The sequence below is a fragment of the Astyanax mexicanus genome, chromosome 25 (assembly GCF_023375975.1).
Source record: "Astyanax mexicanus isolate ESR-SI-001 chromosome 25, AstMex3_surface, whole genome shotgun sequence".
In the NCBI taxonomy this organism is placed as follows: domain Eukaryota; kingdom Metazoa; phylum Chordata; class Actinopteri; order Characiformes; family Acestrorhamphidae; genus Astyanax; species Astyanax mexicanus.
In genome coordinates, this window is record NC_064432.1 from 24,537,586 (window position 1) to 24,556,097 (window position 18,512).

The 18,512-nt window shown below is 39.6% G+C and overlaps 1 protein-coding gene across 1 annotated transcript in view; it reads left to right on the forward strand.

Moving 5' to 3' along the window:
* Positions 1–5,655: 5,655 nt before the first annotated feature.
* The window catches only part of lmbrd1 (LMBR1 domain containing 1), a 145,736-nt gene continuing 132,879 nt past the window's right edge, over positions 5,656–18,512 (forward strand). Inside the window, exons 1-2 of the mRNA XM_022681564.2 lie at positions 5,656–5,742; positions 11,805–11,981. Coding sequence (XP_022537285.2) covers positions 5,680–5,742; positions 11,805–11,981 — 240 coding nt within the window. The 5' untranslated portion in view covers positions 5,656–5,679. The remainder of the gene's footprint in view (positions 5,743–11,804; positions 11,982–18,512) is intronic.

The window sequence follows — 18,512 nt, forward strand, 5'->3', positions numbered from 1 at the left end:
GCGCTCTTTTGACTTTTGTCTTAAAATGTTTTTTTAAGAATTACAGTTTTGTTTACTTAGCTTAGCTTAGCTTTACAGGTCCCGCCACTCAGAAGGAAAACAACATGACACCCCTGTTCCTGCACATTATAATCTAGTGCGCTTTATGTATGAAAATAGACCAGAAAATAGACATTTATTGATCATGCACTTCATAGTCTGAAAAATACAATACTACATATAATGTCATCTATATTGGCCGTTTTATTCACATTTTTCAACAAGTGACCCATCGTAAACCATAATTGCAGACACTCAATGAGCAGTAATGGTATCCATAAGTCATCTTGTTAGAGCCAGCACCATGTCCATGGATTGGATATGTACCCGATTTAGGACCACATATGAAAGTGACTTAAATCTGATTTGAAAAAATCAGATTTGGCATGTTCACACAGCCATGCAAAAAATCAGATTTGAGTCACTTCAGCCTGGGAATGTGAACATAGCCTTAAAGACATATTGTATCACACAGGCTGTGTTTTAGCTTTGAGTCTGATACTTTACTATTCTATCAACCATTGGATTTTTCTTTAGTTGAAATGTGGTTGAACCCAGTAAAAAACAATAACAAAGCAAAAATCTATTGTCGTGTCTTTCTGTCAGATACTTTTTCTACTTCATTAAAAGTTCCCATCCCTACTTAATTACACTCCCATCATAATCCTGCTGAAACAACAAAAAACGACGACAAAAACAGCAATAATTGGGTCCAAGCGCCAAAATAATGAATAAAAACTTGATAAATGACACGTACAGTAAGAGCAGCCTCAGTTTAAACAGCACCACCCCTCTGACAGTTCACACGCTGGTAATTAGGTGATAATCTTTCTGTTGCTGCGTTTTCTGGGTTGATAGGACCTAATTTAGTTATTACCCAAGTCCTTAAGAAGTCTTTTGCTCCCGATGGTTCCAGCAGAGCTCGGCTTGGAGAAGCTGTCCGTCATCCTTAAGTATCTAGCCTCTTCCTGGGCATTATCTCACTGCTGACGTTACTAACTCACACCTTTCACACTTGTAATTATCCTCATTAAATCTGACGGCATTTCTTCTCCTGGTGCAAGAGACGGCGTGTTCGAAGAGATAAAAAATAATAATTAGGGAAAGACAACGGGAGCGTGCGGCGCATGTCAACGGGAAGACTTGCTGAGCTGGAGGAATTGGGAAGATGACGCTACGCTATAAAGAACAATCGATTCGGAGTTTTTATCCTAGAACTACACTTGTAACGTCATTAAAGAAATTCTGAAGAAAACGTCGGTATTTGAACACATTTCTACGAGATATTTGGCAAACAGAAAGCTGGAAAATGTGCCTCAGGTCAACGGCTGTATAATACTCAGTAACCGGGGTGTTGGCATATGCAGCTCAGGCCAATTACTACAGTATATTATACCTGACTCTGCATCGCTCTACCTCACTTTACCTCACACTGCCTTGCTTACCTTTGCTTTACCTCATTCTACCTCCATCTGCCTCACTCTATCTTACACTACCTACTCTATGTCACTCTTCCTTGATCTACCCCAGTCTACCTTGCTCTACCTCACTCTTCCCTGCTCTATCTCATTGTACCTTACTCTACCTCACTCTACCTTGCTCTGCCTTATTCTACCTCATTCTACCTCCACCTACCTCCCTCTACCTACCCTACCTCACCATACTTCACTCCTGCCTTGTTCTACCTCACTCTGCTTCACTCTACCTCTCATTAACTCACTCTACCTCATTCAGCTTGGTGCTACCTCACTCTATTGTACTCCAACTTCTTCTACCTCGTTCTTTCTCACTTTACACCACTCTACCTCACTTTCTCACTCTACCTCATATTTTCTGCTGTGCCTCACTGTACCTAGGTCTGCCTCACTCTACCTCTCTTTAGCTCACTCTGCCCCATTCTGCTTTCTGCTGCCTCACTCTATTTTACTTCATTTTCTCCTACCTCACTCTGTCTTCCTTTACATCACTGTACCTCACTTTCTCATTCTACCTTGCCTTACCTCTCTCTACCTCATGCTACCTAGTCTACCTCACTGTACCCCACTCCAACGTTGATCTACCTCACTCTAACTCACACTACTTTACCTCACTCTACCTAACTTTAGCTCATTCTACCTCATTCAGCTTTGTGCTACCTCACTCTATTTTATCCCAACTTCTTCTACCTCTCTTTACCGCACTCTACCTCACTCTACCTTCCTCTACCTCTCTTTAACTCACTCTACCTCATTCAACTTTGTGCTACCTCACTTTAGTTTACTCACACTTCTACCTCACTTTACCACACTCTACCTCACTCTACCTCCCTCTGCCTCACTTTACCACACTCTACCTCACTCTGTCTTCCTCTATCTCTCTTTAACTCACTCTTCCTCATTCAGCTCTGAGCTACCTCACTTTATTTTACTCCAAATGTTCCTCCATCTCACTTTACATCACTCTACCTCACTTTCTCACTCCACCTCATATATTTTTTGCTGTACCCCCTTTCCCTCACTCTACCTCACTCTATCTCACGCTACTTCATTAAACTCACTCTGCCTCACTCTACCTCTCTTTAACTAACTGCTGACTTATTCAGCTTTGTGCTACCTCACTCTATTTTACTCCAACTTCTTCTACCTCACTCTATCTCACTTTCCCTCACTCTACCTCGCTCTACCTCACTCTACCTCCACCTATATGCACAGTTCTTGAGTTAGACATAACACACAACTGTACCACACAAATTGCGCCTCCCTGTTCTATTAAAATGCTAATAAAAATAACAAAGCAGTAAAGTAAAAACCAAATAAAACGTTTAGAAAGATTTTACTTTTCATGAAGAGCTAAAAAAAAGAAAGAAAGGAAAGAGTTGTGTGAAAGTGTGTGAGGGTGTTCAGACAAAGCAGTATCTGTCCCTCCTTCAGCAGAGGGAGGTTTGATTCAGAAGGATCCAGAGACGCTGTGGTCGAGACCCGTCTGCAGCTCAGAGCGCATGATAACGGCGAGTCACCGCTGAGTCCGTCACTCAAAAAGAAGCTTCTGACTATAGTCTGATGAGTACGGATCACTGAATGGACTCCCCCACCTTCAGCCGAATCAAAAGAGACGCTCTGGAGAAAAGCCATTGGTGGAGAAACAGATGACCCATGCAGTGCGGCATCCTGGGAAACGCACACCGCATCCAGATTTGCTCCAGTGTAGTCAGTAGGCCGTTTATAAGCAGACAGATTGAGTGGGTTTGGCATTCATTCTCTGACAAAACCGAGCTTTAGCCAAACATCCAGTTTCCTTTTGTTTTTTTTTGTTTTTTTAACTTACTGAGAAGCATAGGAATTTGAACCACTTTGACAAAAAACGAAATGTCATGGCTTGATGACTTTATCAAGACCATAGAAACCACCTTGAAAATCATAGCAACCTAGAAAAACCCTAGCAACACCCTTGCAACACAGGAACCACCAGACTGCCATTTACCAAAAAATTCCAAGGAAGGATAGCCAATGAACTGGCAGCAACAGAGTCATGGGTTCAAGTCCCACTGATGCTTATGGAGGCCCTGACCACTTCACCACTTACGTTAAGGGCCCAATTTTAGAGATCTTTAGGCAAACCAGCCAATCGTGCACTGTGCAACTTGACTTAGGACGTGTCAGTGTGTCTTTGCTATCGTAATGATGGGAAAAGTACACCTTGCATGGCAAAAGAAAAGCACGCAAAAGTCATGTACTAATTTTCCTAATTAATCATGGGTGTGGTTAATTTTGGGCGTAACATAAAATAAACTATAAAGTAAAAAATAAAGAGAGGACTTCAGTTTCTGGATCAGTTTCTCTGATTTTGCTATTTATAGGTATAAATTTGAGTAAAATGAACATTGTTGTTTTATTTTATAAACTACAGACAACATTTCTCCCAAATTCCAAATAAAAGTATTGTCATTTAGAGCATTTATTTACAGAAAATTACATATGGCTGAAAAATAACAAAAAAAAGGTGCATAGCTTTCAAATCTCAAATAATGCAATATCATATTCATACAGTTTTCAGAGTTCAGAAATCAATATTTAGTGGAATAACCCTGTTTTTTAATCACAGTTTTCATGCATTCTGGCATCATGTTCTCCTCCACCAGTCTTACACACTGCTTTTGGATAACTTGATGCCTATACTCCTGGTGCTAAAATTGAAGCAGTTCAGCTTGGTTTGATGGCTTGTGATCATCCATCTTCCTTTTTAAAGTATGTATGTAAGCATGTACAAGCTTTATCAACTTACGAGTGTAGAGCAGGATCTACAGGCCCAGCTGTAGCAACAGCTTCATACCGAACTGTCTCAATTCAGGCTAGAATCTCCAATAGGGTACTAGATAGAGCCTCCTTTATATTATACAGTCTATCAGTCTGCCTGTAATGATCCAGTTATTTATACACTGCATTTATCCATATCATAGCAAAACTGGTTTAATAAATGAGTGAATTACAGCAGCAGAGATGGATATTCCTGCCAAAATATCCCGTTACAGCTCTCCCACCGTTAAAGTCAGAGGTTCTGAATGGATTAGCACTTAAATCAGAGTCTTAACCTAATTTAATCTTTAGTGTAGGCCTACTTACTCAGCTAATGTGGGCATGTGCAGAGCGTGACTAAACCTAGGCTTAAACCAAACTCTCTACAGGAAAGTCAGACCAGGCCAAATAGTGTCTTAAAGACGTTTAATCATTTTTAACTTTTTAATAAACACATATATTTAACTTTTTAAAATTTGTACTGGTCAAACTCAGGCAGCTTTACTAAAAAAAAATTGAATTTAAGGTGTGTCCAAACTTTTGACTTGTACTGTTGTAGTGAACAAGAAATAATCCCTCTGGAAAACGTTTCTCTATCAGAAATAATAAGAGGAAAATATACACATACCAATGTATGTATTTATTCATTTAATTATAATGTAAAACGTATATTAATAATAATAATATAGATTTTATGTATTTTTTACATTTTCTTATTTAGTTTCTTTTTATTATTTAACAGTTTCATTTAACTTGATTTTGCGAATTATTTTTTTTATTTAAATTTTTTTTTGATAGATACATAGATGTTTATTGTATATAATGTGCACATATCAAAAATACTAGTATATATTATTTTTAGTTTGTATTTAAATAAATATAAATAAATAAATATATAAATTAGCCAATATTCCTATTTTTCTTAGTTTTTTATTCATTTTTTAAAATATATTGCATATATATATATATATATTTTATCTATACTATATATCTCTATTAAAATTCCTGTTCTGCTTGTTTTATACAGTAGTAAGTAGTAAATGCATGTAAACGTGAAATATAGGAAATTATATGATACTTATTAATCCTTATTTTTTATTATTATTATACATTTCTATTGTAATAAAGAGGAATAAAATGAGTATTGTTGTTTTTATATGTTTATATGTTGTTTAAATAAATGTTTTATTGTTAATTTACTGTAGTTTACTGTAATTAATGTTATAATAATAAGTATTATTATTATTAGATAAGGAGCTGCGCGTGTTGTTTTTGCGCGAGGTGTGACGCGTCCGGTGACGCGCGGTGACGCGCTGTTTTTTTGGGGTCACGTGGTGTGCGGGTGCGGGTTGTTGCAGGAAGTGTAGAGATGGCGGTGGCGGTGCTGGGGGAGTCTGTGCTCGGCTGGTCCATATTTACCCTCATACTGCTGGTAAGAGAGAAAACCCGCAACACCCCGCAAAACACCGCGCGCTGCGGGGCTTTACTGCGGGGCTTTACTGAGATATAACTAACTAACTGCACCTGCGGGGCTCAGCTCAGAGTAACCGCGAGTAACAGGCAATAACAGAGAGTTACTGAGAGTAACTGTGAGTTAATAAGGTTGACTGAGAGTAACTGAGAGTAAGAAAGGGTGTCTGATAGTGACTGAAAGGTACTGAGAGTTACTGAGAGTAACTATGAGTAAATAAGGGTGACTGAGAGTAAGTAAGAGTAACTAAGAGTAAGCAAAGGTGATTAAGTGTAACTGAGAGTGACTGAGAGTAAGTAAGGGTGTCTAAGAGTGACTGAGACAAAGTAAGGGTGAGTGTGTGAGAGTAACTGAGAGTAAGAAAGGGTGTCTGAGAGTAACTGAGATTTAGTTAGGGTGACTGAGAGTAACTAAGAGTGAGTAAGGGTGACTGAAGGGAACTGAGAGTAAGAAAGGGTGTCTGAGAGTAACTGAGATTTAGTTAGGGTGACTGAGAGTAACTAAGAGTGAGTAAGGGTGACTGAAGGGAACTGAGAGTAAGAAAGGGTGTCTAAGGGTAACTGAGAATGTTTAAGAATAACTCAGTGTTACTGAGAGCAAGTGAGAGTAAGAAAGGGTGTCTGAGAGTAACTGAGAGTAAGTAAGGGTGTCTGAGAGTAACTGAAAGTAAGAAAGGGTGTCTGAGAGTAATGGAGTGTACTAGGGGTGTCACGATCTCGATATTTTATCGAAATCGAATCGAAATGAGGTCACGATCTCGAGTATCGAAGTCAAAAAGAGGATCGACGATCCCTCCCGCGCGCGCTACGCAAATAGCGCAGCGCGCTACGCAAATGGCGCGGCACCAACACAGCGCATCCTATTCATTTAAATAGAGATAGCCACTGCATGAGCGCAGTCGGCGGGAGTGTGATCACTGTTTTTATCTGTCCAACGGGGGAGGGGGGGCGGGGGTTGGGCGCGCAGGTTTTGTATCTGTATCTAACGGAGGGGTGGGTGCGCGCAGGTGAGAGCGTGTGAACTCGCTGAAATGCGTGTGTCAGTGTGACTTGAGAACACTGACTATAGATCACAGTGAGGTGGATTAAAAATCTTAAACTTATAATTGACTACACCTGTTGCTTTCCATTGAATTAAAAAAACATCTTTCTCTCAGATAAAGTAAACACAAGCGTGTTTCTGACTAAAATAAAAGCTTTTCAGGAGAGATATAAGTTATGTGTAAATATTTATAAGACAATACCCACATCACTTATCTAACCAGCCTGTACTGATTTCTGCCCCCCAATAATGCTTTCAATAACCTCTTGTAACCCCTGGGAGCCAGGGGTTACACTCTAATAGCCTTTAATAGTCTTCAGTAGCCTTTAAAAGACTTACCTGGCGGCCGTGGTGTGTCCACTAAACTCCGTAGTTATAAACATCCTGAGGTTAGCAGCGCGCTAACTGACCTGTTTATAATGTATTCCCAGCAGTGCCTCCGTGTCGGCTGTTCTAACCTGCTGCTGTTAGCTGCTTGGGCTGAAAGATGAACTGTAGTGAGCTGTATTATCCGGTTAGTGGGGTTAAAACCTTTATTTCTTTACAGAAACAGTAAAAACGGACTGGCTGAGCTCTGTAGCCCGTGGCTGGGCTGTACTGAAGTAGTGACTGAGTGAAGAGAGCGGGGCTTGTGCTGCTGCTGCTAGTGGTTGGATGAAGAACTGCAGCTTCATGTAATGAGCAGTTTCACCAGCCATCCACACACAGCTCTGATAAACTGCTTGTTTTAATAGTGCACACTGTTGCTACCAAAAAAAGTCACTAGATGGCATTACCATATATATCTTAATAAATAATAATAATAATATTTATAATATTTATAATAATAATAATAATAATAAATATATTATTTAAATTTTATGAGGCATAAAATAATAACAAGAAAAAAAAACAAGAAAATCGAGAATCGAATCGAATCGTGACCCTCAAATCGAAAATGAAATCGAATCGAGGATTTAGAGAATCGTGACACCCCTAGAGTGTACGTAAGGGTGTCTGAGAGTAACTGAGTGTAAGTAAGGGTGACTGAGAGTAACTGAAAGTAAGAAAGGGTGTCTGAGAGTAATGGAGTGTACGTAAGGGTGTCTGAGAGTAACTGAAAGTAAGAAAGGGTGTCTGAGAGTAATGGAGTGTAAGTAAGGGTGTCTGAGAGCAACTGAGTGTAAGTAAGGGTGACTGAGAAGAAGTGAGAGTAAGACAGAGTGTCTGAGAGTGACTGAGAGTAAGAAAGGGTGTCTAAGAGTGACTGAGAGTAAGAAAGGGTGTCTAAGAGTGACTGAGAGTAAGTAAGGGTGTCTGAGAGTAACTGAGATTTAGTTAGGGTGACTGAGAGTAACTAAGAGTGAGTAAGGGTGACTGAAGGGAACTGAGAGTAAGAAAGGGTGTCTGAGAGTAACTGAGAGTATGTAAGGGTGTCTGAGAGTAACGGAGTGTACGTAAGAGTGTCTGAGAGTAAGTAAGGGTGTCTGAGAGTAATGGAGTGTACGTAAGGGTGTCTGAGAGTAACTGAGAGTAAGTTAGGGTGACTGAGAGTAACTAAGAGTGAGTAAGGGTGACTGAAGGGAACTGAGAGTAAGAAAGGGTGTCTGAGAGTAACTGAGAGTATGTAAGGGTGTCTGAGAGTAACGGAGTGTACGTAAGAGTGTCTGAGAGTAACTGAGAGTAAGTAAGGGTGTCTGAGAGTAACTGAGTGTAAGTAAGGGTGTCTGAGAAGAAGTGAGAGTAAGACAGAGTGTCTGAGAGTGACTGAGAGTAAGAAAGGGTGTCTAAGAGTGACTGAGAGTAAGTAAGGGTGAGTAAGGGTGACTGAAGGGAACTGAGAGTAAGAAAGGGTGTCTGAGAGTAACTGAGAGTATGTAAGGGTGTCTGAGAAGAAGAAAGGGTGACTGAGATCGACTGATAATTATTTAGAGTAAGTGAGAGTAAACTACCTTTAAGAATATCACAAACAAGAGTTTTTTTGTGTAAAAATTGTCACCCTTACTGGAAAAAAACGTTGAGGAGCTTAAACAAATTCACAGAAATCAGGATATCCAACAGCGTTTCCACACATAGTAGATTTTTGCCCATATCCTTCACCACTACTGAACAATATAATAACTCATGTACTCATATCATAATAACAAAAAACAAAATAACAAAATATTTTTTTACACAATATACAACATCACCATTATTATTAAATATTATTGAGGTAATGTCCTTTTGTTGTATGATAAATCGATAATGTATTTATCGTGACAGGGCTAGTTGTAAAACATAATATTGCGATAATTTGATATATCGATATTTTGTTACAGCCCTAATCAAGAACAAATGGTGTTAAATAGCCAAATAAAATAAAAAAGTAATATTATTAATATATTAATTCTAGCAGCCCCAGCTCTCCTCAGTCAGAGGGAAACTTAAACAGGAAGGTAAATATGTGCTGAACTTTTCCCCTCTTTAGCCGCGCTCTCCGCTTTTAGCCTTCGTTTACATGCGCAGCGTTATGTCATGATCTGGCAACCCGCTGAGCCGAGGATTAGGGATGTAGGGCTGTTAATTGATCCTGTCTGAAAACAGCAGCTCCTGATCGGCGGCTGCAGGTTTTAGCAGTGTCCTCGCTGCGTACGGGGAGGGGGGTGCTGTGCCTGGAATATGACCTTGCTGATCTGGACCTGTCCGAACCTTTAATTGCGCTTTTAATGAAACGGCCCGTCTTGAGAATTCGGTCCCTGAGGTTCTGATAGAGTAAACCGGCGTGTCCGGCTGAATAACAATCAAAAGATTGAAATATTTGGATGAAATCGGTGGCTTTGAGCTTGATTAGGACATTTCAAGTCCTTTTTCTTAGTTTTTGTGAATGGCAACAAATCATATTTTTAATATATTGTGCAGTAGGTGTGATGGATATAAAGAAAAACCTACTATGTGTGAAATCGCTCTTGGATATTCTGATATAAGTGTGAATTGCGATGATTTTTTTTAAAGCTTTTTGTATTGTTTTATTAGTAAGGTATATTAGTGAGAGAGGTACAGTAGTGATGGTAGAGGGAGGTAGGGTGTGGTATAGTAGTGAGAGACGTATAATAGTGAGGATAAAGTAGGACATATTTATAAGTATAGTAATGAGGTATAGTAGTGAGTAGGGGTGGGCAATATTATATCATAGACAATATATCGTGAAACAGAAATATCATGATATTAAAAATCCATATCGTGATAATAGGGCTGTTCTGTCTTAAAAGTAGTCTATTATTTACTGTGACGCTTTAGGTGTATTTATTGTATAATTGTTGTAGTTTGCAGTTTATATGCATGCACTAAATATACTGCGATATTTTTTGCTGCATTATATTATTTTATGCTATATTATTTATTTTGCCACATTATGATTATACTGTTATACTATTATACTACATTCCTGAAATTAATTAATTATTTTTCTGTTTTCCTATATCGCCAAGTATATCGTTATCACAAAAATACCCTGAAATATCGTGATATTATTTTAGAGACATATCGCCCACCCCTAGTAGTGAGGTATAGTAGTGAGGTATAGTAGTGAGGGTAGATTAAAGTGTAGTAATAAGGTATAGTAATAAGTTATAGTGGTGATATATAGTAGTGAAGTACAGTAGTGGGGTAGTTAGGGTAGAGTGGTGTATACTAATATGCTATAGTATTGAGGCTAGGGTAATGTCTAGTAGTGAAGTACAGTAGTAAGGTAGATTAGTATTGTAATAAGAGTAAGGTCGGTGGTGAGGATAGAGTGAGGTAGATTAGTGAGGTCCAAAATCTTATTTTATCGTGTTTTATGTTGAAATTAGATATTAAACTGCGTTACCAGCGAATGGTCACTCAAGCATCATCATATTTAAGAAGCTTAAACATTTGAGAGCTTCTGTAAATCTGCACCAGTTTAACAGATCTTCCTGTTGTAAAAATGAAAACAAGCAAACAAACAAAAAAAAACAGGAAATTCTGGTCGGGTTTATGCAGAGTTCACAAAATGTTTTACTGTGATCATGAACTTGTGTGGCACGTGAGCAGCTCTGATTAAAAAGTTAATCAGCAGAGGGAAGCATGAAGTGCTGTAAGATTTTAGACTTGATAATAAAACACAGTGGATCAACACCAGCAGATGACAGACATGTCTCTCCAAACCGTCACTGATCATCAGTAAATTTTACATTTCATTTGGAAACCAATGGAATTTTCACAGAAAATCTTACAACACTTCATCAGCTTCCCTCTGCTGACAAACTTTATGGAGATGCGGATTTCATTTTCCAGCAGGACTTGGCGCACTGCCCACACTGCCAAAAGTACCAATTGTTCTTATATAATATTCCAATTTTCTGAGACTTTTGGGTTTTCATTGGCTGTAAGCCAATAATAATCATCAACAATAAAAGAAATAAACGCTTAAAATAAAACACTTTGTGTTTAAAACATCTATATAATATGCTTGTTTGATATGTTTGATACATTTTTTTGAATATAAGTTTGTTTGATTGTACCAAATTAAAAACCTCTGGAATATAATCAAGAGGAAGATGGATGATCACAAACCATCAAACCACCAAACTGAACTGCTTGAATGTTTACACCATAAAGTTATCCAAAAGCAGTGTGTAAGACTGGTGGAGGAGAACATGATGCCAAGATGCATGAAAAAAAACTGTGATTAAAAACCAGAGTTATTCCACCAAATAATGATTTCTGAACTGGAAGCTCTGCATCATTTTTGTTATTTCAGTCATTTCTCATTTTCTGTAAATAAATGCTCTAAATGAGAATATTTTTATTTGGAATTTGGGAGAAATGTTGTCTGTAGTTTATAGAATAAAACAACAATGATAATTGTACTCAAACATAAACCTATAAATAGCAAAATCAGAGAAACTGATTCAGGTTCGAACTGAAGTTTGAACTGAATTACTGAAATAAAGTAAGTTTTCTATGATATTCTAATTTTTTGAGATGCTCTCTTCCAGGCCATCCTGGTGTTCTGCTGGGTCTACATCCGGAAATACCAGAGCCGGCAGGAGAGCGAGGTTATCTCCACCATCACGGCGATATGCGCTCTGTCCGTCGCTCTCATCACCTCGGCTCTTCTCCCCGTGGACATCTTTCTAGTGTCCTTCATGAAGTACCCGAACGGCACTTACAAGGTATCATCATTCTCGCAAATAAGGTCAACATCTCCGAGGCTGATGAGCGTTAAGTGCTGGATGGAGATGGCGGGGATAGGGCAGGGTAATGGCTCGCCGCGGATCACGGCTCTCAGCACATTAGACTGTATAATGGAAGGTATTAAACTGTTGAAGTTATTAATGTAGGAATGGAGTCGTGGTGAAAAACGGAGGGCTAATTTATTCTCCTAAAGAGCCAACAAAACTATCAGGTGGGAGGGCTTAATGACATAGGGATCTGCTGATTGGCTCTACATTTGTGTAAATAGCAAGCTTTGGGTCCATTATGTTTGTTAAAATTGGTCTGTGGGGGGTTAAGAGGATTTTCTGGGACCTGCCTGGTAAGGCCAGTAGCCTATGCTATGCTAACACTGTGGTAGTGATGTTGGACGAGGCCGGTAGCCGGTTTGCTAATGCTATGATAGTGATGTTGGATGAAGCCGGTAGCTGGTGTGCTAGAACTCCCTAAATCTTGAGGATACGAGGTGAGCAGTAACTATAGACCTGTTTAAATATATTAATACTGTAGCCTGAAAGATAATATTAATACACACTGAATTGAATGTATTTGTTAACTAGAGGAACAAGGCAATTATGGCTGATTTTAATACTGTAAGGCAGCTAATGGCTTAAAATATTTATTAAAATATTTTGTTTTGCAAGGGAAAGTCTTGTTAAAGCTGTTGGCCTATCTCTTTTTTAAGGTCCATTGTTTACATTCTTTAGCTGTTTTTTTCTGCTAATGAAGTTTAATTACCTCATATATTGTGTATATATTTTGTGCGACAAAGTAAACCCCATAGTAATCAAAGCCTTAATTTAAAGCCTTAATGTTTTATATTATATGTACTCCTAACAGCACAGTAAGTCACAGACCTATATTAAAGAACAGTCATGCAAAATATATAAATATGTAAATAAATAATAATAAAAAATACAGTGAAACTTTCAGAATCTTAAAAAATATTGTGATATGCATTTTTGGTCATACCGCCCAGCACTAGGTCCAAGCTGTTCTGGTGGAATTAGATGGTATCTATACAATATCAGGCTGGTGGTTTACAGAATGCATTTGTAGAAATTTCAGTCAAAAGTGATGGGATACCTCAGAACGGACTTGATGAAGTTCAGGTGATATTTCTGTGAGACGGAAGGAAGGAAGTGGGAGAGCGTCTCCTGTCCGAGTTTTTGAGTGAGTTACGGTAATGATCAGCACGGGGACCGGTCAGCTCCGAGAGGTCAAGCCAGAATTCTGACCTCATCAAAAAGAAGAAGACCTGGACAGATGTGAGTTCTGGATCAGACACTAAGCTCTAATGAAATATTGACAGAAATGAAAGTTATAGAGACGCATTCAGACCGTGTATAATTTACACTCTGTAAATTATTCATTCAACAAGAGTTTTTTTGAGTGAAGAAACAGAAAAGACCATTTTTGTTTCCCTATAAAATCTAAAGACATGGATTTAAAGATACTCTTTTTCACATATCTTATATAAATCTATATTTTTATTCATCAATCTATAAAAGTTCTTGGTTTCGTTTAAAGAACGCTTTGTAGCAAGAGAGTACTTGTTGAGTCAGATTGGGTTCCTGAGCCATTTATTATTGTTATTACTCATAATTAAATGGCATCATTAGAGTATTTGCTGCAGGCTAAACATGCAATGAACACAAACTATTTAAATGTAATATTGTGGAAATTTTAGGAGCTGTGGTTTGGATTGGTCTGTGAATTGGTTTGGGTCTGTTCTGGTATTACTCTGTGTTTTGTGTCTGGGTCTGGTCTAGGTCTGTTTTAATTGGTCTTGCTCTTAGTCTTGGTCTGGGTCTTGGCTTTAAGTCTTGGTCTTGCTCTAGGTCTTGCGCTGAGTCTTAGGTCTTGGCTTTGCTCTTGGGTTAATTTGGCTTTGGCGCTGGTCTTGGGTCTTGGTCTTGTTCTATGTCTTGGGTTTGACCTTGGTCTTGTTCTGAGTCTGGGTCTTGCTGAATCTGGTCTTGTCTGGGTCTTGGGTGTTGGCTTTGGATTTGACCTTGGTCTTGGTCGGAGTCTTGGGTCTTGGCTTTGGTCTTGGATTTGGCTTTTATGTTAGTCTTGCTTTGGGTCTGGGGTCTTGACTTTGGCTTTGGTCTTGGGTTTGGTCTTGGGTTTGGTCTTGGGTTTGGTCTTGGGTTTGGTCTTGGGTTTGGTCTTGGGTTTGGTCTTGGGCTTTAGTCTTGGGTTTGGTCTTGGGTTTGGTCTTGGGCTTTAGTCTTGGTCTGGTTTGGTTTTAATCTGACCTGAATTGAAAACAAACCACAATCTGATTTTACTGCTTTACAAGTGTGAATGTGAACACAATTGTCTACTTTAAAGAGGACTTTTAGAAGAACTTTAGAAGTGTGAACATGGCCTTAGACTTTTATTTTCAGTGTGTTAATCTGTGTGGTCTGACTCTGGGTCTTGTCATGTCTTGTCTTGGTCTTGCCTCTGATTGAAAACGAACCAGAATTTGTTTTTACTGTATTAAAAATGCTAGTGTGAACACAAACATAGCCTTTTCTTTTTGGAGATGTCATTTTGAAAGAACACTCTGTGTAATTGTTTTTTCAGCACCAGATACGGACTCCTACAGTTTGTATAAAGAAAAGAGTTTGCTTTTGTTGAGTCTTTAGCTCCTGAATAAACACAGATGATGCATGAGTAGATTATGGCGTAGCTGGTTGCATGTTTTTGGTAGTGTTAATCCGTGTTTCTGATGTTTAGATCAGAGCTGTGTTTTATATATATCTGCAGTATATACGCCGAGGCCTGCGTGGGTTACCGGCGCCGGTTCTCCTGTAAAGAGATTAGCGCAGTGATTGACGGGTCCGTAGGCCGTACGATTCGCTCTTTCTGTCTCTGTCTCTTACCCAGAATTCCTAATGAAGACGTACTGCGGGGGAGGAGACGTTATTACATCAGATCATCTGTGTTATTTTCTAACAGACCTCTGGCTTCAGGCGGCCTGGTCTCAGGTGATGGTTCGGATTGACGGGTCGGCGCTGGACGAGCTGTTTGAACACAGCAGGCTTTGGTGTTTGCACTAACGTTAGCTAGCGCGGCTAGTTAGGCCAGAAACGCGAGAGATATATTGTGAAAGCTGGATGCTGTGTGAAAGCTGAGGTCTGAAAACAAATAGTCCTTCAACTTCACTGAAGAAATACTTGCGTATCAAAACACATAAAAGTGTGAAAACTTACATAATAAACTGCTTTTTAAATGACCTTTTATGGTGCTGTTGCTAGGTGGTCATTATCTTATTTTATAGGAGCTTTCTATGGCGTTGATACTGTACATTTTTTGCTAGGTGGTTGCTATGGTAGCCCATGTGGTTTCTGTGGTGTCACTGAGTGGTTGTCTCTGAGTGGTTGTCTGTTTATGATGTTGTTCAGTGTTTGCTGTATTTTACTTTGGGATCACTATGGTATCCAAGGTGGTTTCTTTTGGGTTGTTGGCTGGTTGCTGTGGTATCTCCAGTGGTTTGCAGTGTTTGGTGGTCACTAAGTGGTTGATCTAGTGGGTTCCCAGATGCTTGCTGTGGGGTTGCTAGGTGGTTGCTGTGGTAGTGAGGTTGTTTCTATGGTCTTCATGAGTGGTAGCTATAGTTCTGCTAGATTGTCGCTATTGTGGCCTGGTAGTTTGTTACCATTTTGCCAGTTAGTCGCTATACTGTTGCTAAGTGGTTGCTGTGGTAGCCATGTGGTTTCTGTGGTGTTGTCTCTGAATAATACTGTTTATGATGTTGCTAAATGTTTGATGTATTTTTACTGTGGGATCACTGTGGTAGATGAGGTGGTTTCTGTTGTGTTGTTGGGTGGTCGCTGTGGTATCTCCAGTGGTTTGCAGTGTTTGATTGTCACTGAGAGGTTGATCTAGTGGGTTTCTCAGTTGGTTGCTTTGGTGTTGGTAAGTTTACTGACTTTCAAAGCTCTCTTGCTAACGCTAACCAGTTAGCATAACAAGCTAATACACTGGAGTAATAGTAATTAAGCTCTGTGGAGTCAAACACTTGTCTCAAGCTGTCCTGCCTGGGGAAACATTAGAACAGCACTTTATCTGAAGAGCTCCTGCTGCTTTTCCTCACCATACAAGTGTTTTTATACGAGTACATTAGAAAAACAAAAGCAAACAGCAATTATTCACTCAGAAAGAATCAAATGGAATTGCGCAATCCATCCACAGCTAGGAAAAATGTCCTCTTGTCCCCCAGATGAGCCCAGAATCAGTCCTGAGTACAGAATCATTTATTCAGCACAAGAGATAAAACTCCTCAAAACTCTGGAGACAAGGTGCAAAAAAACTTCAAAAACATTAACTATGATTTATGGCCCTGTTTAATATATATTAAAACTGTAGCTTGAAAGCTAATTGTAATGTATTTAATGCATGTATTTTAGGACTGTTTATAGTTATTTACCTATCTCTATTTAAGGTCAATTGTTTAAATACTACTAAATAGCTGGTTGAAGTCCGATTTCTTCTTATATTGTGTAATTTTCGTGGGACCAAGTAAACCAATAGTAATCAAAGTTGCAAAGAAAACTATATAACCATATTCATAAAGATTTAAGAGTCAGAAATCAATATTTGGTGGAATAACCCTGGTGGTTTTTAATCACAGTTTTTTTTCATGCATCTTGGCATCATGTTCTCTTCCTCCACCAGTCTTACACACTGCTTTTGGATAACTTTATGCTGCTTTACTCCTGGTGAAAAATTCAAACAGTTTAATTTGGTGGTTTGATGGCTTGTGATCATCCATCTTCCTCTTGATTATATTCCAGAGTTTTTTTTAATTTGGTAAAATCAAATGTTAATGTAAATCAGGATGGAATGCTCTACAGGTTGTATTTTTTTAGTATTGAAGAATGTAGTGAACGTCAGGTACCATCTTCTCGAGTATCTGTGCCACAATAGCGAGGCAGTGAAGGTGAAGACGTTAATATTTCATAAGGCCGTAGTTTTTTTAGAATAATTAGTCTGGAGCAGAGTTGGCGATGGAGCAGCGTGGAGTAATTATTTATGGGGTCGGCAGGATCGCGGCGAGGGACGGAGGTTATTTCCCGGCTCGTGTACCAATTAAGAATGTGATCTTTGGGAAGAATGGAGACGCGAGGCGCGGGACCGGCGGGTTGGCGGCCGGCGAGGAGGGCATCAGAACGCAGTGATTTACGGCGGCGAGGTAGACGCCAATTCACTCTGGCATTTGGATCCGCTTTAAGAAGCTGTGAGTCATCAACCTGTCAGGTCACGTTTCTGATAGAGTCTCCATCACCGGCGCTGCAGCCTGCGGAAAAACCACACCACCACCACCCTCACTGAGCCTCATATACACCTCCATATACACCTCCATATAAACCTCATACACCACCCAATATGAAGCCTGTACCGGGTCATCCGTCAGTCTCGCTGCTGCATTGTGTCTGCAGTCATGTATGAGTGTACAGATGCATATTGCACAGGTGCTACACGATAAAGCTGTTGGATATCACGATATCACTGTGAAACACCATTAATAAAGATCCCAAATTACTTTTGGTATACAGTGTGGTGGGCAGCGTGCCAAGTCCTGCTGGAAAATGAAAGCCACATCACCATAAAAGTTGTCAGCAGAGGGAAGGATGAAGTGCTGTAAGATTTTCAAGAAAAAACATGGCACAGTGAAAACAGTGTTTTCCCGCAAAATCTTACAGCACTTCATGCTTCTCTCTGCTACTGACAACTTTTATGGAGATGCAGATTTCATTTTCCAGCAGGACTTGGCACACTGCCCACACTGCATACCAAAAGTACCAATTGGTCTTTTTATATAATTTTCTCAGACACTGATTTTTTAAAAAAAATTTTATTGGCTGTAAACCATAATCATAGACAAAACAAATAAACTCTTTTTGACCGGTTGTTGCTGTGGTGTTGACAGGTGGTTGCTGTTAATTTGACCAGTGGTTGCTGTGGTGTTGGTAGGTGGTTGCTGTGGTGTTGACAGTAATTGCTAGGGTGTTGACATGTGGTTGCTGTGGTTCCCCATGTTGATTGCTGTGTGTTACTAGTGTGTATAATTGGGATCCCATTCAAAAGCTATTGCTAGGGTGTTGACAGGTGGTTGCTGTGCCATTGACAGGTGGTCACCATGTTGTCGACAGGTGGACACTGTTCTGTCAACAGGTGGTTGCTATGGTGTTGACAGCTGGTTGCTAGGGTGTTGACAGGTGAATGCTGCGGTGTTGGCAGCTAGTTGCTGTTGTTGTAACCGGTGGTTGCTATGGTGTTGAGATTAATTGCTGGGGTGTTGATAGGTGGTTGCTGTCATTTTGACTGGTGGTTGCTGTAGTGTTGACAGCTAGTTGATGTGGTGTTGACAGTGATTGCTCGGGTGTTGACAGGTGGTTGCTGCTGTGGCATTGACCAGTGATTACTGCAGTGTTGACAGGTGGTTGCTGTGCTGTTGCCAGGTGGTTGCTTTGCTGTTGACAGGTGGTTGCTCTGGT